The following is a 25,121-nucleotide window of genomic DNA, read 5'->3' as shown; positions in this document are numbered from 1 at the left end:
AACCTGTCGAGCAGGGCTTTGACGGGAGCACATCGGTGCGGTGCGACACGAACACGCTGCCCAGCAAGGTCACAGCAACCTTGAATGACCTCCGCCTTCTTCGTCGTCCCCCTCGACTGAGTTCATGTCCATCATCCGCCGCCAGTGTAACAGGCGACGGTGTAGATTCGGTTTCACGGCCAGCGCTGCCGACAGACGTTGCTCTCGACCAGGTCGACGCAGTACTACTATCACTACCACCACCACTACTACAGTAACTACCACCGGCAATCATCAGCCGCCATGGAGTCTCCGGCGCCGTCTCATCGCAAGGGACACAAGCCCTCATCGTCCTTCGGCTCCCTGTACGAGGTCCTGGCCGACCTCGACGACAACCAACTGCAGTATCTCATCCAGGAGATGAACCATACTGGCCATCAAAATGTCCCCGTTTCCAAGGCAGTATCGGCATTCGAGACCAAGACCCCGGACTCCCTCAGCTCCCTGAGGAGAATGAGCATGATGCCCGCTGCACAACCTGTGTCTGCATCGGATGCATCTTCACCAGCGGTGCCTGGGCTCGGCGTACAACGACAGCTCTCCAAGTCTCAACGAGGGCAGCTCCGTCTGCAGTCGGCATTCCAAAGGTCGCCGTCGTTGCGCCAACGGTCACGTCCGGAGAGCCCTGCCACGCATCAACCCTTATATAGCTCGCCTCTCAAGACCCCGGAACCCCAGTCTCTCACCCAACCGCTCAGCCCCCGACCTGAGCAGAAGCCGTCGCCGTCCCCCGAGCCAAGGCCGGCTCAGCAGAATGATAAGCGGGCTTCCGACTTTTCATTATTCGACTTCGGGTTCTCCGGCAATGGAACCCGCGAGTCGGTGGCTCAGCCGAAGACTGAGCCTGAGGTCGCACCGGAGGTCAAGCCCGTAAGACGGACGGACACCATCGATTTCCAGCCCCCACAGAAGCGAGACACCTTCGGCAACCAGCCTAATGACCCTGCCTTCGACTTTGGGTTTGCCGGTGACGTCCCGAGCCTGCCGGATGAGCCGGGCGATCGCCGTCCTAGCTACGCGAGCTTCACCACCTTCGCCGGCGGTGACGCCCGCCGGCCGAGTTACGCAAGTGATGCGCGCCGGCCTAGTTGTGCAAGCGAAGTTCGTCGACCAAGCGAGCCGGACGTCCCGGTCCCCGTACCCCGGGGAAGGCCGGAGGGCTTGGCTGTTGAGACCGGCTCTCTCCAGCCGCCCAAGAACAGGAGCAGGACGAAGTCTGTCGCATACAAGCGCATTCCTCGGCCTGACTTCAGCCTCCCTGATGGTGTCACAGTCACAGACCTTCTCATGCTTCTCGAGCTTGAGTACCAGTCCTCGACTACCCAGCAGCCTCTACTACGAACTCCCAGCTTCTCATCCATCCCGTCTTCAAGCCATCTTTCCCCTGTCTCCCTTCCTTTGCCTCGCCCCAACTCGGCCAGGCGAGCCATGACCCAGACGCCCAGTTGGCCCGGGTCTCGGCCTCTACGGCGCCATTCTTCCAGACTGGACATGATGCTTGACGCTGAGCGCAATGCCTCCGGCGCTGAAGAGATTGGCTTGGGCATGCTTGAGCCCCGGCCGCGGGCGTCGTCGTCGGTAGGGACGAGATCAATCTCGCTGGGCAACTCCGTCGCCACGACCCCCATCCTGTCGATGGACTCCTTCTCATTTGATAAACCCATCAGAGCCGACACGACGCCACCTGTCATGGAGGGTATCTTTGATGTTTTGGAGAACCAATAGAGCGCCACTTTACTGTCAAGGTTGGAATCTAAGCTTGTGTATATATACCTTTTGTTCACTCATGCGTACTCCCCCCATACTTGGAAGTGGGAGGCAAGACTGTATTTTGTCGTATTCTGTATTAATACTTGAAGGATGAGATAACTGAGATATTTTGGCAACATTTGGTACATAGTCTGGTTGCTAGGATCCTATCATGGAATGAAAGAGTACGTGTTCAACAAACTTGATGAGAGCTCACGTATGATAATCAAGCTTAACTCGAGGGTCCCAGTTTTCGTGTTGGTGATTTTGAAATTATCTCTCACTTTCAGGCTGCTCTCACAAGCTGCTTTGTCAACTCTCTTTAAACCCAACGTTTCATTATTTCCACTTTTGAGCCTTGTAAGACCAAGTACCATGGACGCATGCTGAATTCACCTTTCCCGACTTCAAAACACCACCAAAACTTCGCCGGCTTCATTTGAAGAACTTTTTAAACAGTCTGGCCATCAAATAAAAGCCTTCAAAGGTCGACCTTGACAGCCACGACGGCGCTCGAGTAGAAGCCAGTTACAAAAAGCCACGCCTTCTTCTTGTTGTTCTCCTTGGCTGGGTCAATGCCCACCAAGACTGCGCCGGCAGCTGAACGAATTCTGGTTCCATCATCCTCAAATAGAGCGCGCTTCTCCCAGCAGTCGGCATTGGCACCGTCGCAGTTCGCGATCGGCTTCGCATACCAAACGATAGATCCGATATTAGAGGTAGGATCGCCAATCTGCTTCACAATATCAATGGGCCGGATGAGACCTGGCAGGATGAAGCCGCTGGCATCTTGGGTCTCGGACTTGTACGGGTCGTTGAAATAGCTGGGGTTATCGATGTAGGAGTCAAAATGGACAGACTCTTCGATATCGATCGTGATGTTCTTCGGGTCCGCAGACAGTTTGCCAATGTGCATCGCGGCGCCGGAGCAATCATCGATCAGGATGTACCCAGGCTTGTAGTGACCCAGGCCGTTGTTGTTTCTCATTCCCTCGTAGGCAACCTGCGCCGTAACGCCGTCTGTGGGCTTCAGCGCAGAATGCTTGTCAACGGTGACGTGGATGGTGTCTGTCCAAGATGCTCCAGGCCACAGGTCCTCAATGAGGCGCATCGTTCCCTCGCGGTAGAAGTGGTCATTCGTGACGTAAAAGGAGTGCGGGTCCTTGATGAAGATGTCGTTGGGCGTTTTGATAAGCGGGTGCTGAACAGAGCGCACATGCCTGATGGTGGAGGAGCCCAGGATATGATGGAAGATTTCAATCCGGGATTGGGCCTTGTCCAAGACCTTCTGGTCGCCTTGGCCACCAGTCTTGGTTGCGAGGTACTCGGCGTGGGGAACGTGGTTAACGGCAAACACATAGACGGCGTCAGCCTTTTCCGGGTCAGAGATGACATCGATGCCGTGAGTGATGAAAGTGCTGTCAAAGTTCTCGAACTTGAGGCGTTTGGTAGTCATGTCCTGGTGGGCCTGTCAGTTGACTTGCTCATTACACTCCAGCCACATTGAACTTACCTTGGGATCAATAATGTGAATAGAGCCCGTAGACTTGCTTGCCTTGACCGGGTCCTCGAAAGTTCCAAGCGGCGGAAACCATGCCTTGCGCGTCTCTGTGTCATCTTCGCACGCGGTGAAGAGGAGCCCGCTCGCCTCATGGTGGTGAATGTCCTCGCAATGGATCGTGTCGCCAATGTAGACGAGGTCGCCGCCGTGCTCGACGGGTGTGTTATTGACGGTCCGTGATACTCCGAGAACCGTCGCTGTTTGCTTGATAGCTGGCCCATAGGTGTAGCCCCCAAAGACGGCTAGACCAGCCACAAGAACTGGCACCAACGCCGCCATTTTGTATGGCTGACGGTTTGGCGGGTGCTGCGTGAGTGTCTCAGTCGTGTTCTACCCGTAGGAACGCCTGTAAGTGAGACAAGAAGCTCTCAATGTCTTCGTCTGAGATGACTGAAACAGGTGGGTGTAAGTTCGATAGTGTTAAGATGAGTTCCTAATAGTCCTCTTGCAAAATAATTCTTCTGCTGACTTCAGCCTCAGCAGAATACATGTTGAGATGAGGGGTCAGGTCCGGAGTTTGGAGTCCTGCGGGGATGGCGTTCGGTAGTGACCTCGGCTCCGCAAAACATAGTTCAGGGCCGCCGCTGTGGAGGTTCTCAAACGGATTTACGTCATGCGCGGAGAGGAGCTGCTTATGCGCTTGCAGGATGCATTCAAGGGTCGACAGCCAATGAACTATTCACGAATGTTACAAAAGATCATCCTTTGAGTGAATCCACTCCGGTCGGCCCAAATTCTAGCGACGGAGACGATGCCGACTCCGACGGGATTCAGGCTGGTGAGGGTCTCCGCCAAGAGGTGAATTTCCGGCCGTGTCGCGGCCGCGGGGACCGGAGGTGGGCTTTGTCGGGCCTGGGCCATGGTGTTCTGGGACTTTGAGATGGGTTCATGGGTTTATCCCGATGGGAAAGGTGAAGAGAAGAGATAAAAGAAGCTAAACATCATTGAAAAAGAATCTGTGGTTCTGGACCGACGAAGACCACTTTCAAGTTTGGTATCCATATTGAGCTGGTGTCGAAATTGGGCTGCTCGTCTTCACAGGACAGGAAGGAAAACAACTTCTCAGTCCACGATGAGCATGACTATGCACCACAAGAGCCATCCAGCTCTATCACTTGTCATAATTGTCAATCGCGACACATTGCGCCCCCAAACTGTCACTGCCGAGGTCCTACATATGAAAGAGGCCAAGCCCATTTTATCAAAGGCGAGTCCTTGGTGCAATCCTGGGGTCAGGACCTAGTGCCCAGCCCATACCCCAGATTGATGAAGCTCTCTAGAAGGACGCCAGCGCTGTTGGCCGTTCGTCTCCCGTCATTTTAGCTGATCGTACAAGGATCCTCCCCTGTATCTGCAATGGAAATGCAACTCTGCTAGCGCTGTCCATTAAGCTCATCCGCTCGCCCGTTTCCCAGCAATCCAGAACCAACGGGTCGAACCTGTGATCAAGTTAACAAACAATGGCATGTGTCTCTTGCAGCTCAATCGACGAAACACCCAACGAGACTTTGGGACCCCTGGCATGTGCTTGAGCTTCCCACGCTACAGGCATCAGATCTTACCGCATTAGGAGCATGGAAAACAACCTCGGCACTCGGGCCAGGACTGCCGACCCCCGACGCCAGCCGGACCTCCTTTCAGCTGTCCGGGTGACGCGCATTGTCTCCCCATGAACGGATACAAGAAGTCTCTCTCATCAAAGACCATTGTGTGAAACTGCCATCTCATTTTTTGCCTGATCTGTTCTCTCTTAACTCAATTCGAATTTGGGCAGAATAACTCAAAAAAAGAAAATGGTCACTACTGTGAAGAATGCGCCACGTGGCGCGACACCCGCTCCGCGCCAGTCTCTCACTGTCGTCGACAACCGCACCGGAAAGTCTTACGAGCTGCCCATCACTCACAACTCCGTCCAGGCTACGGACATCAAGAAGATCAAGGCCGCGAGAGGCAATGACCGCGCCGAGGATGAGACGGACCAGGGTCTCCGCGTGTACGACCCGGCCTACATGAACACCGCCGTCGTGCAGAGCAACATCACATACATCAACGGCCAGGATGGAATCCTCCGGTACCGCGGGTACCCTATTCAGCAGCTGGTGAACAAGTCGCACTTCCTCGAGAGCGCCTTCCTCCTCATCTACGGCGAGCTGCCGACGTCGACGCAGTACAACAAGTGGCAGGATGAGATCATGCACCACACCTACATCCACAGCGACATCGAAGGCATGTTCAAGTCCTTCCGTTACGACACGCACCCCATGGCCATGCTGCAGTCCTCCTTCTCCGCTCTGGGTGCCTTCGCGCCCGAGTCGAACCCCAGCTTGCAGGGCCAGAAGCTCTACACCAACGCCGCGTCCGGCGACCCGGAAGCCCTCAAGATGCTCGACAAGCAGATCCTCCGCATCATCGGCAAGGCTCCCACCCTCGCGGCCGCTTCCTACCGCATGCGCCAGGGCAGACCCTTCAACCGCCCAGCCCAGGGCCTCAGCTACACCGGCAACTTCCTCTACCTCCTCGACCACCTCAGCGGACACGAGTACCAGCCGCACCCGGTCCTCGAGAAGGCCCTGGACGCGCTCTTCATCATCCACGCCGACCACGAGGTGAACTGCTCCACGGCGACGGTCCTGCAGGTCGGCTCCAGTCTCGTCGACCCGTACAGTGTCGTCTCCGCGGGCTGCGCCGCGCTCTACGGCCCCAGCCACGGCGGCGCCAGCGAGAGCGCCATCCGCATGCTGATGGAGATCGGCAGCCCCGAGAACGTGCCCGCCTTCATGGCCAAGGTCGAGAAGCGCGAGCGCGTGCTCGTCGGCTTCGGCCACCGCGTGTACAAGAATGTCGACCCGCGCTCGACGGCCATCCGCCAGCTGGCCGAGGAGGTCTTCGCCGTCACGGGCCGCAACCAGCTGCTCGACACGGCGCTCGAGCTCGCAAAGTACGCGCGCGAGAGCGAGTTCATGAAGAAGCGCAACCTGTACCCCAACGTCGACTTCTACTCCGGCCTCATCTACCAGGCCATGGGCTTCCCGCTCGACTTCTACCCGGTGCTGTTCGCCGTGCCGCGCTGCGTGGGCTGGCTGGCGCACTGGAGGCAGCAGATGCTGCAGAAGGGCGGCGTCAAGATCTGGCGCCCGAGGCAGCTGTACATTGGCGAGGGGGAGCGGGAGTACGTCGATGCCGCGCAGAGGAAGGAGAGGGAGAACAAGTCCGTGTTTGACGAGCCGGTGCAGGTCAGCCACGGCGGAGACAGCAAGCGCAACGAGCTTGCGACGTACAAGGATGAGATGGGTCAGCCTTGGAGGGGTCGCGCGAAGCTCTAAGTGAGTCGGGCCAGGTGGGTGGTGTACACGGCGTACGGTTATTAGATTGACTGGTAGAGGCGACAAATGTTTTGTTTAGATAGCATGTTAGATTATGGACGCATTTCGCTCTTCCCACAATGATCGAAGTCGCCATGAGCCGGGCCAAAGTGAGGAAGCGTGCTTGCTTGCTTCTCAATGTTCTTCAAGAATGGTGCAAAAATGCAAAATGAAACGTTCCGAAACCGAGAATCGAACTCGGGGCTATGCCTAACCTCTCACAGAGATGAGAGGGCATCATGTTGGCCACTACACCATATCGGATGCTGTTGAAAATTCTGTGCACAATGTGATAATTATCGCGGGGGCGTTGTGGAGTTTGTAGGTGCAGCGAGGGTGGGACCGACTTGAGGGCTTCCGTGACCTGGATGTTCCTAGAAGCCAGCGCGAGTGGTTGCAAGGCGAACGATCACATGCCATCTCTCGCTTCAAGGCAAAAGACGAGCCAAAAGTATTAGATCATAACTAAATTTATTATTCGATGCTTGTGGCCGGTCCTACTTTCATTCTCGGTTGATGTAACCCGTCTCTATGATAGCAAACTGGCGTGAATCGTGCTCATGAGGCATCGTCATCTGACAAACGCCTCCTTTTGTCTCCTCTCAACCCCCCTCTTCCTCTTCCTAGACTCGCCCATGGATGAAATCAACTTTATTCAAGCAGACGGTATCATCATCGGCTACCCGCGCTAGAGTATCCGTTGCCACCCTTCTCCCGCATCTCCTTCTCATTAGTCATGGTCCTGCTACCCAGAGTTGGCGAAGACTCGAGCTCGACGCCGCCGATGGTGTAGTAGTGACCGAAGACACGACTCTCGAGATCCGGGTTGGCGCCATGCTGCTTGTGCGATTGGCGACGGAAGTAGATGCGCTTGGCCCACTTCCAGGCCTCGATACCGGCAAAGAACAGAAGGGCGCACACGAAAACGATGCCCCACTCCCAGGTGATGGGGGCATGCTTGAACACCTTGGTGTTGAGGACGGGAATGTAGGTGAGCGGGAAGATGGTCACGAAGCCGATGATAATGGCGAAGAACAGGAGCTTGTTGCGCCAGGTGTCCCAGAACCACTGCGTAAAGTACTTCTTGCTCTTGGGCTGCATGCGGAAGAAGGATCGTCGCATGTTGACCATCTCCCAGGCGAGGAAGAGTGCGAACCAGGTGAGTGCGGCGAAACAGGTAGCGCGGGCGCGGTACACGGTGTCGCATCTTTCGGAATAGTCGTTGTTGCAGTTCACGCCAAAGTCACCGTTGCCCCAGCCGAACATGACAAGCAAAAAGGACGCAAGGCAAAGGGCGGCGGTCCAGAGACCGTAGACGAGCATATCGAGCATGAGCTCCCAGGTGAAGACGCCAATCTTCATCTGTTCGAGTTGTTAGCATCAATTTGACAAATAACGGGCTGTGAGCACCACTTACGTCTTGCGGCGGTCGATCCATAATATCAGGTGCAGCGACTTCAAAACCAAGCGCCATATCAGGAAGACCGGAAGTGATCATGATAATCCACATTACCTCCACAGGGGCCAGTGGGAAAACAGATAGGCCACTCTCATCCTTGAATGCTAAACCAATGAGCAGAGTGCAAGCCTGGGCGACGTTACAGGCCAACACGTGCAAAACGAATTTCTGGATGTTGTCGAACATGCGACGACCTTCTTCGACAGCGTTAAGAATCGAGGCAAAGTTATCGTCCGTGAGAATGATATCAGATGCTTCCTTGGCAACATCAGAGCCGCTCTCGCCCATCGCAATGCCGACATCCGCGCGCTTCAAACTAGGCGAATCATTGACGCCATCACCGGTCATGGCCACGAAGCGCCTACGTCGGTGGAGGGCCTCAATCATACGCACCTTGGTCTGGGGCGCACAGCGCGCCACGACAAGAGGAAGACGGGGCAGTTTGTCAATCTCATCATCAGAGAGCTTGTCAAAGTCGCTAGCGGCCATAACCATAGTCCTTGCGACATCGGAAGAGATCTCGTTCATGCGAGTGGGAAGGATTCCGACCTCCAGAGCGATGGCACGGGCGGTTTCGGGGTGATCGCCAGTCAACATGTGGACGCTGACACCAGCCTGGTGGAATTGCTTGACGGAAGGCGCAGACTCAGGGCGAGGAGGGTCGTAAAGACCGATGAGGCCGCGGAAGATAAGGTCCTTCTCAAAGTTTGCGCGGTCCAGGTTTTCGTGGTTGTCAACGGTACCAATGTCAGACTTGCTAGCAAAGGCAAGGACACGAAGACCGAGGCGAGCAAGCGCCTCCATGTTCCTCAAGATATCGTTCTCAATGTCCTTGGTGAGATCGACAACCTCGTCGCCCATTTGAATTTTGGGGCAGGAAGAGATGACGCGCTCAACGGCACCTTTGGTGAAAAGCCAGGTCTTGCTTTGCTTCCCATCGCTGCCAGCCTCGGTGTCCTCGAAGATTACGGACATCTTCTTGACGTCGGAGTCAAAGGGGAACTCGGCGATTTGGCGCCATCGGCTGTTCTCGCCGGAAAAGCGGAGGCGGTTCCAGTTGAACCGGGAGGCGAAGACTTGAATGGCAATTTCGGTCGGGTCGCCACGGGCATGCCACTCGCCCTCGGCGGTCTTGTGGACGTTGGCCAGGTTGGCAAGCGAGGCGATGTTGAAGTAGTCAATGAGGACTCTGCTTTGGAGGACCATCTCTTCAGGGCCAGAGATCTGCTCGCCCTCACCGTCCTGGCCCTGGAATTCGATGTCCTTGGGCTGTGCCGGCTGAAGACCGAGGTCGCCAACGGTAGGGTTGAAGGGCTCCTTAGTATTGCTCACAGAGAAGGTTCCTTTTCCCGGAATCCAGGCCTTGCGAACAACCATCTTTCCTTGGGTCAGAGTTCCGGTCTTATCGGAGCAAATATCTTTAAAGTGTTAGTAGCGAAACAAGGGCATCGACATGGTTGACTCACTCGTAACACCGCCAAGAGCCTCCAAACTCTTCAGCTGGCGGACAATGACATGGCGCTGGACCATTCTCTTCGTACCAGCAGCCATAGTGATAGTCAAAACGACGACCAAGGATGCAGGAATCATTGCAAGACCAGTAGCGACAGCGTAGATAACAACTTCTTGTGTCGTGTTGAAGTCATTAGCACCCAAAACGATCAGGGCGCAGACGACAGCAGTGCCGAAAAGCAAGATAGCGAGCTTGGACAACTTTCTCTGGAGGGGTGTTCCGACATTCACTCCAAGGAAGCGTCCAACAGCGTCGGAGAGGGTAAGCGTCCATGCCTGGACGTAGCGGGCAAAAGAGGCGGAGCCGTCTTCCTTGCGCTTGACGTCGCGGCGACGAGAGTTCTTGCCTCTGAGGGCGGCGGCGATCTGTCCTATTTCGGTGTACATTCCAGTAGCGAAAACGATGCCGCGAGCGCGTCCCTTTGTGACTGTTGAAGAGCTGTAAGCGACGTTGAGGCGGTCACCAGGGCCGGTGTCGTCCTCGAATGTCTGCGCAGCCTCCTTGCGGATGGGAAGAGACTCTCCCGTCAGGAGGGCCTCGTTGGTCTCGAAGTTGACGGCTTCAACAATGCGCACATCGGCAGGGATTGTGTCACCAGTCTTGAGCTCCACCATATCGCCAGGAACAATCTCGACGGTAGGAACTGTAACATTTCTGCCCTCGCGGACCGCCTGAGCCGTTGGTGAGCTGAGAGAACGAAGGGAATCCATGGTCTTTGCGGCCTTGAACTCTTGGTGAAAGCCGACGACGATGTTGAGTGTGATGACGCCGGCTACGACGGCACCTTCGATCCAGGATTTGATTCCAAAAGAAGCACCCATGGCCAAGATGAGGACCTAATCGAGCCAGTTAGCCAGCTTCAAACGAGACCACCAAGCGTGGTTCTTACCAAGGTCATGGCATTGGCAATTTGTCCGATGAGAATTTTGATGGGTTGGACGCCTTTGTCGGCACCAAATTCGTTGCGGCCATACTCGTCAAGACGAGTCTTGGCCTCTTCTGGGGTCAGACCATCGTCAGGGTTGGCTCTGAGCTCCCGGATTACTTCTTCAGTGGACAGGGCATGTGCCGGACGAGACAGTGGCTTGTTAGACTGGCCAGAGACATGGTTGGCCATCGCCTCAGCTTCGGGATCCTTCTTGCCCATGTTGAATGTTTTTCAATTCAAGTATGGGTAATCCAGATCACGGTGGTTAAGGGGCGAAGGGTGGGAATGGGGCGGTGTCGTGCGATCCTCAACTAGATCTCCGGGCGGTGCCAAGACTCGACGTCGGATCCAATCGGAAGGTTGGGAGTTTATTTGGCTCTTGACGAATGCGGCATGGAACGGGCAAAAGTGTGAGTGCTCTTATCCAGGTTCAAGCACTTTTACCCCCTTCAGATCAAGAGAACAGGCGAGCATAGGAAGAAAGAGGAAGATAGAGAGGTGGCCGAGCAGAAGAGACGATGCCTGTTGATATCGAGAGTCGGGGGAAAGACATGCCCAAAATATTCGGGGGGCTTTGGGAAGATGTAGTCTTGGTCCGCCGGGAGAGGCGCCCACACGACTCTCGGCGTTATGACTTCATAACGATAGGCAAGCAAAGGATACGGGAGAACACGCCCCCATCTTTCTGCGTATCTTACCCCTCGAAGCCGCAACGTTCTTCGAAGAGTGAGTGTCCGTTGGGTACATGCTCCTTCAGCCTTGGCGGCTCTTCGCGGGGCTCTCTGCCTGGGTCTACCCGGGGTCCTTACCCCGGGCTCGCTTTCCATGGCGTTGGAGCTGCAAAGTCCAAAAGTTGCTCGAGGACACGTCCAAAAGTTGCTCGAGGACACGCGACAAGCACGCCATCCAGATTTCGGTGGAAACTCTACGCTCCTGCCTGCCATGTTTGGCCGCCGAGAGTCTGGGCAGCGGGCCTCATTCTGGGCATTTTGTATTCGGAGAAGTCGTGGGCGATTCTGGGCGTCGTAATTCGCTCTTGATTGTGTATCAGTACCTACTCCGCCATATGCTGGGCTGCCCCGAGACATGGGAAAGGAGGGGGTGGATGCTGTGGTGATGTTTTCGGTGGTCCAAATGGCCGCGCCCAGAAAGATAGGAACGATACTTTGGGTTTTCTCCACTGCGCCTTCGGCCAGTTAGCACACGAGTATGCCTTCCAAGGAACGCCCGGTGCGGGGGGCCACTCCTTCTAGAAGACTACCAGGGTGCTGCCAGGTCTGCAGTAGTGTGCCTCAAGATATTTTGTGTATCGATATCTGTCTGCATGCAAGCCTTATTGGACACATATGGCGGCGTAGCTTCCGTAGCGCGGCAGGGTTGAAGTCTGTCCAAGGTCAGTAGTCAGTCCAGTCCTCAAGTCTCTGCCTGCATGCACTGCGCCTGGCGGACACGCGGGGAGATGGATCTTGTTCTCCATCTCACTTCAGTGAACTGGCCAATTTGACCGAACTGACTCCCGGGGAGTCCTGGACGTCGAGGACAACATTTTGGTGTAAGAGGATGGATGTGGGGACGCCGGCGGCGGTGATAGCGGTGGGTGGAGGGGCTCTGAGCGGCCAAGATATTGCCCAGAGGCTCTTTCATGGCGGCGCGGGTTGGAGTCCGCTGGACGAGACTTGCGTTCCTGCGCCAGGGTCTTGTAGAGCCGAGAGGAGAAGAGGACCCCGGGGCATGCAGTTGGGAATGAACCACGTCTCGGCGCCATCCCTCCACCCGGCGCAACCCCTGCGTTTTGTTGCCGACGTCCGACTTGTTGCGTTCTACACAACCTGACGCGACCTCTCACAACAGGAACCCAGGCCGGTGCTAACGTCCCAAGTAAGTGTCGCTGTGAGCAAGTGACGTACGCACCATACGACGTGCGCACCAAGTGCTCAGGTGCTTAGGAGGCCTCTGGCAGTGCTGCGCAAGTATAAAGCGCCGTGTTTGGTCCGGTCCTTGAAATGGCAACCGGGGGCTTTGAGAAAAGCCTTCAGCTTCGAAGACAACACAACAGCCAGAGACAATCGAGACCTCCGAGAAGCTCATCCAAGCATCCAACATGGCAACCGTGAAAATCCGAAATCGAATGAGATCGGGGGTCTCCGTCTGTCCCTCTGCCCGAACATCAACGCTCCGTCACACCATCTCAGCACCGCAGAGCATCAATCGTGGTCTCTGATAGTACCGTTTCTCGACTCGAATGCCGGTCAGGCTTGCTTTTGGCCCCTTGCACACAAGAAAGCCTGCCCAGAGAGGCGCCCAGATTGTCGCTGCGAGCCCCGTGGAGAAGTAGAGAGGAGGAACCGGGATACTGTCCCGGTGTAAGCGATACACAACGTCCCGGGCGCGATACGGGCGGGGGAGGACGGGTCCGCCGAGAAACACAGCCACCCCGAGTGAGACGCCCAGATGCTCGGCGGCGGAAGGGACTGGAGGAGCAGAGAAGGGGCCCGGTTTTGGGGACTCATGGAAATGTGTCGAAGTTATCGTGGGATCCTCAGATAGGATGATGCTCGGTGTCATGGCGGGATGGTCCCAAGAGGACCAAGACCAAGACCGTCACTAACCAGCTGCAGCCATGCCAGAACCGCGTATCATGATGCCGCAATGCTTGCGGGATGCTCGGGGGAGATGACTTTGGGTCCTCTCCGCCAATGTCTCCCAGCCTGCCAGCCATCCTTCTTTCGGCGTTTCGAGGGCAGGCTGACGATGGTATTGGGCAGCGGACGTCTTGGCCGCCCCGGCGGTGGGACATCGGATTGGGGCCAGCTGGATCTTGGATGGCCAGCCAAGGGGTTTTGGGCAACTTGGCGGTTGCTTGGCATTTGGCACGTCAACTGAAAATTCCTGAGCTGGGCGCCGCCGCCGCTCATCGGGATTCCACTTTCCTCTCCTCCAGCGGCGCCGTCGGTCGGCGGTTCTGGTCATTCCGTCTGTTCGTCTTTCGTCTGTCGTCTTGAGGGTGATAAGTCAAACTCCGGGGCCAGGATTCCATTTTTTCTCTCTTTTATTCTCAACTCCAATCATCCACGGATACGACCCATCTGGGAGCTCGCGGGCTGTTGTTGGGGGGCGATGGAGGGGCGCTCCCTGGTGAGGTCATGAAGAACAACCCTTGTCACCCCAGCATTTCCCCCGCCCATCCACTGATAAGTTCGCACACACCTCCAGCTCCTTCGATGTTTTGTTTCTTCCTCTTGGTCGTTGCCGATTGTCTGTGCCCCTTGCCCAGAAATCCAGACTCACCTGGCCTGTGTCTTTCGCAGAGAAGACCGGCTTTGTTGACCTATCGTGGGATGCTTAGGAAACCCCCCCGCTTACCAAGGATACCAAGACCTGTGTCACCAACAAACTTTACGTCACAAGAAAAATAGCTTCTTTTGTGCACTCACTGGATCTGCGATCCGATGCACACCTGAGTCGTTGCAATTTGCAGCCAAGGCTCTTGGCTCGAAGTAGAGGGGGGTTGTCGCTTGGATTGGAGCTTTAACAGAGTCGACAGTGGAAACAGCGACGACGAGGACATAGGCGAAGAAGAAGACGCAACGAAAGGAGACCAGAGACAGAGACGACGAAGGCCGAGCCAAGACACGGTTATTACAGCTTATTTGGTCACCTCACAATGCATTTTCCGATTTGTGAGTGTAGTCGTATGTAAGATAATGTGGGGGGGAGCTCATGATGGAATGCTTGGCTCGACGAGTGATTGAAGTGCCGTACCTGCCGCGTACGTTATCTGCTGTCGTCCATAGGTAACATTGGCGGTCATCTGACCAACAAGTTCCTTTTCAGCTGCCGTGCCACCGTTAAATGCTTGCTCAGGCCGCTTCTGCAGCAATTGATCCATTGCTGCTCTGTTGAAATTGCAAAACTGTGAACCAGTGCACGTCGTCGCATCGCGACATTCTTACAAGCTCCATCAAAGAGCTCGAGATCATTATAGGACATTTGCGGGGAAGCTGCGATGCTCCCCGCAGCGCTACAGGCGACGGGATGGACGAAGTCGGCATAATCTTGCTCACGCTGTTTCTCTTCCTTCTCGTCCTGGGTCCACTGTACAGACCGTGCTGAAGCCTTGAGTTCCCCGCAAGCACAGGGCGACGAGAGCTGACATGGCCTCTGGACTAGAATCTGCGTTACGTATTCGCGAGTCAAGGACCATCGAAAATTCAATCCAAGATCCTCCAGGGTTATAGATGCTCGTCGAAAGCTGAGCACTGTATCCGAATGCACGACAATCGGCCCGGAAAAGCTGGACATGGAGTCGAGTCTCAATCAACACGACTCAGCGCCCGAATGGTGAGTGCTCGCCGTATTATCTCCAGCCTGGCGTAGAACACTAGGATAAGCCTATCCTTGCGAAATGGCAGGCAGGAAGCTAGTCACCACTTCACATGCCGTCGCTGTCGCTGACTGCTGTTGCTGACAGTCCCATATGCATCGGGCCACTGTTCGTCCCAAACAACATCCACACGACTGGCTCCAGGCCGATACAGGCAGTGCCCTCGCATGCTTCGGGCTCGGGCGGGGGCAGCGATGTTCCAGAAGAAAGTGGAGGGCGACAGACGCATAGGGTGTTTGGCATTCGCAGTGTCTGGGAGAAGCTTGCAGCGAGCAATTGCAACCGGCGGGTGATGCAGCTGTGGGACGAGAAGAAGGGCAACTCGCGGGGCGAATCGGGCGACGACGATATCCTGACGCTCAAGAGCTGCCACCACGCATTTCACGCCAAGTGTCTCTCATCGTGGTTCTTGATTGAGCGGTACGACTGTCCCGTCTGCCGGAGCCCGTACTGGCAGACACGGGAAATGAGGGCCCGGGCGGCATCGGCACCACCGGGGGCCGGTGGAGGTCGCAATGCCGGAATTGCAAGTCCGGCGCCTGCAAGGGTTCGCGGGCTCACGGTTGAGCGACTTAGCGTGCCAATTCTTTGATGTGAGAACTGGGTGATGATTGGCTTGTCAATTGGTGATTTCGTTGTTTTGCTTTTGCAGATGATACCCGGCGAGGGAGCGTAGAAGAAACGTGACTGTCATTCTTGATCAGCGACTGAGATAGCGCAATTGAAATTTCTGCGACGATGCAAAGGGACCGAGATCGACGATTGCCGTGACACGACACCAACGAGGGTGGAATCGAGATCGCATCGTCATGGGCGGAGGTTTTGCTCAGCTAGGCCGGCGCTTTAGACTTGGGGGGCGCAGGGCGTTGCACCGTAGCTCAGAGCCAGAGCACGGTGTCGATGGTGATCTGCAGTAAGGTCCTGCATTGACTTGGGTCAAGTGTCGTGGTATCCGTATCGCCAGAGCATTAGTATCCGTAGATATATGCTGGGCTGGGTTCGGTGAGCTCGTCCACGGCCTGAGCCGATGTCCAGGTTGGACCAGGGGATGATGCATCTGGATCCAATGCGAAAGGCGACGGGTTGACGAGTTGACGGGCTGGCGGAGCTTGTCTTCCTGAGGTGGGATGGCAAGTTGGCCATCGAGCTTCATCGAAGAGCAGCACAGTACTGTGTAAGGTATGCGTATTGCGGACCTGGAACCACAGTGCTCGTCGGGTCGCTGCTGTCATTGTGGCGTAACGCTGTAAAACTCGCGTCCAGGCCCAGTGGACCAGATCTTGTGCCCCACTGTCCAGACGAGCCGCATTGCAATGTGACACCCAAATCACTCCTCTCACTGCACTGGTAGACTGAAGCAAGGGCAGAGTTCGCTCCTCCTTCCGGGTCAAGGTACCTAAGGTAAGGCAAGATGTAAGGTGGTGTCGTGGTGGTGGTCGATGGGTGGCGTTGTACGTGCACTGGACTTCCAAAGTGACGTCGAAGCTCCTGCCGACGATTCGTTTGGGGACCAATGACGCAGGTGAAATGGACCGAGCTCCTCCCCGGAATCCACCTCGCGCCTGCCTCCTTCCACCTTCCACAGGTGCATCTGCCTCATGTCTTCCCTTTTTTTTCTTTCTTTTTTTTTTTTTTTTTTCTTCGGGTTCCTCCCGTCCACGGCAGGTCCACGGGTGACTTCATTGTACTTTCCATTACTCGTGTGTTCCTCCCGAAGGTAAGGCAGGTAGGTACCTGGCATGAAAGAGAAAAAGGAAAAGGAAAGACCTACCTACCTGCCTTCCTATGTGTCTGTTTCTCAGGGCAGGCAGGCATGGAGGGACGAGCGCGTGGCTTATCGATGCGGCCTTCCCTTCCCAGATCGAAATGCCCATTCGCCATTGCACTAGGCCCATCACAAAGGAAAGAATTGCATAGCGTCGCCGGCAGGCATTACATCTTCCATCTCACCTCACCTACGGTACCTACCTAATTGCCATCCGTGCCGTCTTCGGGTCTCAGGTCCTGAAGACATTCAGTCTCCTCTGTGTCTCCTTCCACGCCAACATGCCCTCGTCGTGTCGGCTCTCCCTCTCTCTCTCTCTCTCTCTCTGTCTATCTGCTCTTCCTGTCCACAACCCTTACTTCTTCCCTACTACCTCTCCTCTTCTGGCCCTTCCCGTCTTCAATAGCTTCTTGCCCGTGCCCGTGCCCGTTATCCGTCGCAAGTCCATGGTTAGGCAAGGTACATTCTAACACCCAGGGGATACATGCCTCAGACAGCGCCCACCAGCACAAACACAAACACAGACACACATACACATACACCCACTCTCGAGCATAATCCATCCCCCCAACGGCCCAGACACACTCATACATCACTCATCCCAATCCACCGTCTTCTACTTCCATCCGTCCCTCCCCGGTCTTGGACTGCATGAGGAGCTTTTCGTCCGCCACAGCCAATCAACGGCTTTGCGCAAAGCGACTTCTCCGTAACACCACACCCGTGCCGTCACCTGTCCCGCCCCTGAGCTCATCACTCGCCCGCTCGTTCAACCTTTCTCTATTGCCTGTGGACTACACTTATAATTCTTCGATACTTAACTCTCTCGTCATGGCTGCTCCCAAGCGAAGAAAGCCTGCCACTGCTGCTGCTGCTGCTGTTGCCGACGCCGCCATCAAGCCCGAGGAGACTACCAACCCAGAAAAGCCCCCCCCTGCCCCCCGGAGGTCCAGTCGCCGCATCCACGACGTCAAGAAAGTCACCGAGCCCGGCGCCGGCATGTGCCCCGCCCCTTCCGATCTATCTAACGAGCCACCTGCCAAGCGCCGCCAGCTCAGTCGTAAGATGCTCAAATCTCACGATGGCGTTCGATATGCCATGAGGGAGCTCAGCGAGATGGAACACCGTCTCCAGAACTCCACCAGGAATCAACGTCTGGTCATTGAAACCAGCCACGTCGTTGGCGGCAACAAGAAACGTCCCGAGGATCAGTCTTGGCGTCCCGTTGTCAACACGGAGCTGTCCAACCCTGAAGAGCGCGTCCGTGAGGTGGAAGAGGAACGATCCGGGACCCCGGACCTGGATGTCGCCCCTATCGAGGGCCCTGAAGCTGAGGGTGCCATTGCAGACGTCGAAGACGACAAGCTTCGCGAAGAAGATGCCCCCGAGCGGGGAGCAGCGAGAGCACCACCGGTGAATAGCGACTATCTTCCACTTCCTTGGACTGGACGTCTAGGCTATGTAAGTGCCCCATGACTTCGTCCTCATATAGATCATACTGATGTCGTCAAAGGCGTGCCTCAACACATATCTACGAGCTGCCAACCCGCCCGTCTTTAGCTCAAGGACATGTCGCATTGCATCCATCATACAGCATCGGCATCCTCTCGCTGACCCAAGTCAGCCTGAGCATGCCACGAAGAACCGACCCGATGACACACAGCCTGCCGACATCAAGCTGGGTCAAAAGTACGTCCAAGAGTTGGGATTAGCAAACGCTCGAGACATTGTCAAGATGCTTCAGTGGAACGACAAGTACGGCATCAAGTTCATGCGCCTCAGCTCAGAGATGTTTCCTTTCGCCAGCCACGAGGAATACGGTTACCGACTCGCACCATTTGCTGCAGATGCCCTTGCCGAGGCTGGAAAGGTTGCTGCTCGACTTGGTCATCGACTAACAACACACCCTGGCCAGTTTACACAGCTTGGGTCACCACGTAAGGAGGTCATAGCCAACGCCGTTCGCGACTTGGAGTACCACGATGAGTTGCTCTCGCTTCTACGTCTTCCCGAACAGCAGAATAAGGATGCAATTATGATTCTTCATATGGGAGGTACCTACGGTGACAAGCCTGCCACTGTGGATCGGTTTCGAACCAATTATGCGAAGCTCAGGCAATCCGTCAAGAACCGTCTCGTCTTGGAAAATGACGACGTTTCCTGGTCTGTACACGATCTGTTGCCCATTTGCGAGGAACTGAACATTCCCATGGTACTCGACTTCCATCATCATAACATCATCTTCGACGCGAATGAATTGCGTGAGGGCACAGAGGACATCAGAAAAGTCTTTGATCGTATTCGCGCGACATGGACTCGGAAGGGAATTAGGCAGAAGATGCACTACAGCGAATCCTGCCCGGGGGCTGTCACACCACGGGACCGGAGGAAGCACTCACCACGCGTGAAAACACTACCTCCTTGTCTGCCCGGCATGGATCTCATGATCGAGGCCAAGGACAAGGAGCAAGCCGTCTTCGAGCTCATGCGCACATTCAAGTTACCTGGTTACAACCTGTTCAACGACGTCGTGCCTTACGAACGAGAGGATGAGTTTCGAGCCAACAAGAATGGGGCTGCTAAGAAGAAGCCGAGAAAACCAAAGAAGAAGAAGAGGAAGGATGATGATGGAGATGAAGAAATGGATGAGGCAGTCGATGAGCCTGGCCCAACCGAGGCCGAAGCAAAGACAATCCCTCCAGAGGAATTTGCCATGGGCGGTCCAAACCGGCGGGTGTATTGGCCTGAAGGTATGGAAGAGTGGCTAAAGCCTAAGAAGAGGGAGGTTAAGCGGAAGTCGACGGTTGTCAAGGACGAGTCATGAGAGGTCGTCGAATGTGTCACCTGTATAACCTGTATCATAGCTTCCATTTCACACCATCAATATGTCATATCACCAGGAAATGAGTTTCGACTGGCGTTGGATTCATGATATCGGCCAAGGAATAGGGTTTACTCTTCCAGCATTGTGGGCCTGATGATCCTGCGGTGTGTTGTGGACTTAGATCTCCAGGGCGATTGGGTGGCGAGTGGCCCAACTTTTCGGACCCAGGAACTGACGTATACGTATGGAATCACGGGTCTTGACAGGCACTCTTGACCTGGCGAGGTCTTTTTCTTGATCTTGGATGCAACTGAGGGCCGAGTGAGCAATTCCAATAGAACGGATCAGTCTTTTCAAAAGAGCTGCGACATTCACCAGGAGTTTTACGCCGGTGTTTATCGCGATATGAAACTCGCGCTCTTATGTACTTAAAGCACAGAAGAGAAGGTGACGAAAATTTTGAATTCCAACTAAATGATGGAGTAACGTTGGATTCGTTCGTGGGTATCTTCGTTGACAAAGGCCTCACTGAGTTGAGAAGCAAATGGAATTTCCAATGAGATGACAACGGGCAAAACTGCCCACATCACGTATCTGGTCTCGCCTATCCTAGCCGACTCCCGAGATGTCGAAATGCCAAACTGCCGAAAATCCGTGGCAGATGGGGCATGTCTTATCACAGCCACTTGGAAATGGAACCAACATCGAAGCCTCCCACCCCCTGATCCGATGTATGACGATAAGACAGAGTTCTGACCTGCCAAACAAGCCCTAACAGCAATCGCTAGGCCCATCACCCCACGCATGTCACTCGAGATATTGTCGATGATACCGTCGCTTAGCACATATTCCTCGAATCAAAAGCCCAACCGCTGTCATCGTCACGCGGGGGGAGGGTTGCAGCGCGCCGTAGCGCCTTATCTAGGTTCAATCGCCTTCAGGGGTGCCAGAAAGCTTAGCTCGGGACGACGTCAAGGACGCCCCGGCATATCTCTTTTAACACGCCAGTCGATATCGCGGGGGGTTTCGAAACACGGCGTAGATGGCAAGTGGTAGGCTCTGCTATCCGGGACGGTCGCACCCGGTGGGCACTCTGATTGAAAGCGCTCGGATGAACCGCCATCGGACCACGTAGGATTGCAGAAAACATAAAGACTCCATAGCCCATCCCTTCTCTTTGGGGTAATTCGTGACATTCTGCCGGTAGAACTATATTCGTTCGCCCCTATGACATCGTGCGCCTGAAGTCGTCCCGTCTCTGAGACACCTGGAGCAACCATGTCCGGCCACCCGGTCGCGCCCGCGGTCACGGACGGCAGCCAAGAAGCTGGAGACCTGTCTATTTCACAGCTTAAGCACGAGAAGTCCAACTCGCGATTTAGCGGGTGCGGTAACGGACATGTTGTCGACATCATGGAGGAGACGCCTAACATCCACGACCCGAACGTGACGTTCGAGGAGTATCTGTACTGGGCGAGCATCACTCGCGCGGAGGAGCAAGAGGCGAATGCCAGATACGTGAAAGCCAGAGGGCCTGTTACCATCAAGAGCGTGATCAAGGACAGGTTCAGGAAGGGCGATGAGCATGGGCAGTATGAGAGCGGCGGCGGCGGCGCTCCGGACACGAGGGAGAAGAGCATCGGGAGCGACAAGACCTTGGTTCCTCCCGGCGAAGGGGTTGTGGGAAGCGTAACGCAAGAAGAGTGGAAGAGGGCTAGCAGGGCGATGAGGACGGCAGGCTGGGGAGCCATTTTCTATCTCATCACGACGGATATCCTGGGACCCTTCTCAACGCCGTGAGTATTCATCTCTTCGGCTTTATCACAACTTCAGACTGACGCGTTCTAGGTGGGCCTTTGCGCAAATGGGATATGGCCCAGGCGTGGCTCTGTATACCGTCTTCGGCATCATGTCCTTGTAGTAGGTCCTCCTCGCCACTCGGTTGAGTACCCACGCAGACTGCTCACAGAACCAGTTCGGGCTGGATCCTCTACAAGTCCTTCCTCGGCCTTGACTCCGACCGGTACCCTCTGAAAGGCTACGGCGACCTGTACTTCCGCGTCTTCGGGACCTGGGCGCGGCACGCCATCAACTTTGCGCAGGGCCTGCAGCTCATGCTCTTTGTTGCGGTCCTCATCCTCGGCAACGGACAGTCGATCTCGCAGATTTCCAAGGGGCCCAATGGCGGTGCAGGCATATGTTTCGTTGCGTGCCTCATCATCTTCATGGCGGCAGGGTTCATTCTTGGACAGATCAGGACGCTGCAGCGGTTCTCGTGGATCGCGAACCTGGCTGTTTGGGTGAATCTATTGATCATCTTCATCTGGTGAGTGCAACCGCGCAGTCAAGACAGAGTCTTACACCCTGCCGCGTTCTCCTTCAAATGTACTGACCATGACATAGCATGGGCGTCGTAGCGCACTCCCCTCCGAACTTCGCGGCGACCAAAGCCTCCTTCGGCGACGCCTTCGGTACCGGGCCGATCCACACGTATGCCGGCACCCCGCCCAACGGCATGGCATCGGGCGGCTCCGGCTTCTCGGCTTCCCTCAACGGCCTGAACCAGGCGGTCTACTCTTACGGCGGCTGCCTCATCTTCGCCGCCTTCATGTCCGAGATGCGGCACCCGATGGACTTCTGGAAGGCCCTCCTCCTCGGCGAGGTCTTCATCTACTCCATCTACCTCATGTTCGGCATCTACGTGTACTCCTTCCAGGGCCAGTACAGCTTCAACCCCGTCATCCAGGGCCTGTCGCCGTACGCATGGCAGACGGCCACGAACGTCCTCAGCCTCGTCACGGGGCTCATCGCGGCGGGGCTGTACGGCAACATCGGGATGAAGGTTCTCTACGTCGAGTTCCTGCAGGGCGTCTTCGGGGCGCCGCCGCTAACGGCCTCGGCGGGCAAGATGCTCTGGGCGGCCGTGATCCCGGTGTACTGGGTCATCGCCTTCATCGTCGGCGCCGCGGTGCCGCAGTTCTCGCTCGTCTCTGGCTTCATCGGCGCGCTGTTCATCCTGTCCTTCACTTACACGCTGCCGGCGCTGCTCGGGCTCGGGTACTGGATCCGGAAGGACGCGATGCTGCCCGGGGAAGAACGGTTTGACCCCGCGACGGGTACTTATCACTACGTCGATGGCGGCTTCTGGCGGTACTGGAGGGGCTTCATGAGGAAGCCGCTCTTCAACTCCTGGAATATCTTCTACATGCTTGGCGGCATGGTCACGACGGCGCTGGGGATGTACTCGTCCATTGAGGGGCTGATTGAGGCGTTCAACGGCAAGTCGCAGGCCACGAGTTTCGGCTGTGCAAGTCCGGTGTAAGCTGGAGAGGATATGTTAGCGGCTTGGCTATCGGCATTTCTCACCTTTCAATTCTGTAATTTCTTAATTTCGAATACAATTGCTCACGGAACTGAATGCAGAGGGGCAGTCTCCACGTGGACCTCATAGCCCACACCAGGACGGCTCTGAACGGGCATCATGCAGGCAGAAAAATGACTCGGATGCAGCCCGCCCCTCTTGGGACCACAGTCCGGCCATTCGAGCATCTCACCAAGAGAGGCTTAGCCTCTAATATCTCCCCTTGGTGTAGTTGGTTCATCACGTTCGACTGTAATGGTTACATTGTCATCGAAAGGTCTCTAGTTCGATTCTGGAAGGGGAGAACCAATTCTTTTTGCGCTTTCTGCTTCATGGTGTGGATATTGCATTATAACGTGTTTTGCCAACCGTGCCAAAAGTTTCCGCTGCACTTCGATTGGTTTTGTTTTGTTTGTTTCGTTTGGCCTCCTGCAGATGCATCGGCCTCCTGCATACGCAGGGAGACCTGACCGCTTCGACATTTGAGCACAATGACAGACTAGTATGCCGGTAGATGCAGGCTAGTAGTTGTGGTGGCTGAAAGTGAGCAAGCAAGCAAGCCAACGGCCGGCAACTCCTTGTTTAATTGTATCTGCGCTCCGTGTTGAAAAAAAAACAAAGTGCATGCGTGCGCTGTTGAAACAAAAATTTTAAACCCAGAACGAGCGTTGAGCTCCCTTCTCATGAAATCTACCCTCGAAAATATCGCCAATGCTTGACCCAATGTTGAAAAGATGGTCTCTCCCATTCGTAATGCATGACCCTGTAAACCAAAACGCCGTAGTAATAATAGCATGTACCCGAAGCCGCCACACTCATGCCCCTCACTTCGGAGGGAGGAGGGGTTGTCTCAGGCAGGATGATTTTCTCTGAATGCGCCTCTATGTCTTCAGACCCACCAAGCTGAGGAACTCGTTCCTGGTCTTCTCCTTCTTTTCGAATGCGCCGAGCACGCAGCTGGTAATCGTGCTGGTGGTCGTCTTCTGCACTCCGCGCATGACCATGCACAGGTGGCTGGACTCCATGACAACAGCAACACCTTGAGGCTTCAGGATCTCCATGATGGCGTTGGCCACCTCCTTGGTCAGGCGCTCCTGAATCTGGAGACGTCGGGCAAACATCTCGGCAATGCGCGGGATCTTGGACAAACCAATGACTTGGTTCTTGGGGATGTAGGCAATGTGCATCTGCGGGGTTCCCAGTCAGCTTGTACGTTCAGTCAACCATGCGCTGTGATAGCTCATACCTTGCCAGTGAAGGGGACGAGATGGTGCTCGCATTGACTGAAGATCTCAATGTCCTTGACAATGACCATCTCGTTGTGGCCCTCCTGGAAAATGGCGTTGTTGACAATGTCGCGAACGTTTTGCTGGTAACCCTTGGTGAAGAAGAGCATGGCCTCGGCGTAGCGTCTCGGGGTGTCGAGGATACCGGGCCGGTCGGGGTCTTCGCCGACGCATTCAAGGATGGTGCGGACGGCGCCCTTGAGCTTCTCAAGTCTCGCGGCGGCCTGCTCGGGGCTCTCCTCAAGTCGCTCGCGAGTCCCAATGCCTTAGGAGGGCAAAAGAGTTAGTCAATGGCTGGCGCGGGGCGGGGCAATGGTGTGATCTTACTCGGGCGACTCAGACCATCAAAGTCAATAACGGGGCTGGGTGACCTCGTCACGGCGCCCTCGTTCTTGGGCTTCTTAACCTTCTTGGAGGACGAGGATGTGGTGTCCCGTGGATCGCGAGCCGGACGGCTCAAGCTGGGACGACGATGTTTCTTGGAGTTGCCGTTGAGCTCGGCGTCGTCGCCCTCGCGCTTGCGCTTCGACTTGTCTTTCTTGCCCCGCTTGCTGCTGCTGGCCTGGCTCGCGGTCTCGGCATCGCTTCCGTCGCTGGATCCGCTGAGGCCGTTGTGGTGGTTGTGCTTGGTCTTCTTGCCCTTCTTGAGCTCGGCGCCCTCGGATTGTGTCATTTTGGAGGTATTAGGAGGGCGGACTGGTGATGTGGAGGGAATTGAGAGGTGTAAGTGGGAGGAGGATGATGGAGCTCCCGCGCAAGAAACCAGGACCAAGACACTCGGGAAGCGACCCGCTGAGAGTCATTCGCCTGGAGCTAAATCGGAGAAGAAAATTCGGTTATGGGCGGCGTGCAGCGTTATCTTATCGCGGCGTAGCACCAAAAGTTCCTTC

At 55.6% G+C, this 25,121-nt stretch overlaps 7 protein-coding genes across 7 annotated transcripts; 4 read left to right on the top strand and 3 right to left on the bottom strand.

The window, feature by feature from the left end:
* Positions 1-282: 282 nt before the first annotated feature.
* On the top strand, positions 283-1,764 carry GCG54_00001253 (uncharacterized protein; the record flags this gene model as incomplete). The annotated part of the gene is made up of 1 exon (XM_045401371.1): positions 283-1,764. One exon carries the CDS (start codon positions 283-285, stop codon positions 1,762-1,764), a length of 1,482 nt encoding a protein of 493 aa, XP_045258373.1.
* Positions 1,765-2,269: 505 nt separating this feature from the next.
* Positions 2,270-3,628, bottom strand: GCG54_00001252 (uncharacterized protein; the record flags this gene model as incomplete). The annotated part of the gene is made up of 2 exons (XM_045401370.1): positions 2,270-3,256; positions 3,302-3,628. 2 exons carry the CDS (start codon positions 3,626-3,628, stop codon positions 2,270-2,272), a joined length of 1,314 nt encoding a protein of 437 aa, XP_045258372.1.
* Positions 3,629-5,142: 1,514 nt separating this feature from the next.
* Positions 5,143-6,672, top strand: GCG54_00001251 (Citrate synthase; the record flags this gene model as incomplete). Its single annotated transcript, XM_045401369.1, has 1 exon — positions 5,143-6,672. The coding sequence occupies one exon, from the start codon at positions 5,143-5,145 to the stop codon at positions 6,670-6,672; it is 1,530 nt and encodes a 509-aa protein (XP_045258371.1).
* Positions 6,673-7,383: 711 nt separating this feature from the next.
* Positions 7,384-10,830, bottom strand: GCG54_00001250 (Sodium transport ATPase 2; the record flags this gene model as incomplete). Its single annotated transcript, XM_045401368.1, has 4 exons — positions 7,384-8,073; positions 8,129-9,588; positions 9,637-10,519; positions 10,573-10,830. 4 exons carry the CDS (start codon positions 10,828-10,830, stop codon positions 7,384-7,386), a joined length of 3,291 nt encoding a protein of 1,096 aa, XP_045258370.1.
* Positions 10,831-17,411: 6,581 nt separating this feature from the next.
* On the top strand, positions 17,412-19,584 carry GCG54_00001248 (UV-damage endonuclease; the record flags this gene model as incomplete). Its single annotated transcript, XM_045401367.1, has 2 exons — positions 17,412-18,221; positions 18,274-19,584. 2 exons carry the CDS (start codon positions 17,412-17,414, stop codon positions 19,582-19,584), a joined length of 2,121 nt encoding a protein of 706 aa, XP_045258369.1.
* A 1,278-nt stretch (positions 19,585-20,862) lies between these two features.
* GCG54_00001247 (uncharacterized protein) lies at positions 20,863-22,906 on the top strand (the record flags this gene model as incomplete). Its single annotated transcript, XM_045401366.1, has 4 exons — positions 20,863-21,380; positions 21,433-21,504; positions 21,560-21,910; positions 21,988-22,906. The coding sequence occupies 4 exons, from the start codon at positions 20,863-20,865 to the stop codon at positions 22,904-22,906; spliced, it is 1,860 nt and encodes a 619-aa protein (XP_045258368.1).
* Positions 22,907-23,826: 920 nt separating this feature from the next.
* Positions 23,827-24,904, bottom strand: GCG54_00001246 (GTP cyclohydrolase 1; the record flags this gene model as incomplete). Its single annotated transcript, XM_045401365.1, has 3 exons — positions 23,827-24,132; positions 24,192-24,496; positions 24,559-24,904. 3 exons carry the CDS (start codon positions 24,902-24,904, stop codon positions 23,827-23,829), a joined length of 957 nt encoding a protein of 318 aa, XP_045258367.1.
* Positions 24,905-25,121: the final 217 nt, after the last annotated feature.

Source organism: Colletotrichum gloeosporioides, assembly GCF_011800055.1.
Source record: "Colletotrichum gloeosporioides strain Lc1 chromosome Unknown consensus_85, whole genome shotgun sequence".
In the NCBI taxonomy this organism is placed as follows: Eukaryota; Fungi; Ascomycota; class Sordariomycetes; order Glomerellales; family Glomerellaceae; genus Colletotrichum; species Colletotrichum gloeosporioides.
The sequence above is the reverse complement of the archived record's forward strand: the minus strand, read 5'-3'. Positions and strand labels throughout refer to the sequence as shown.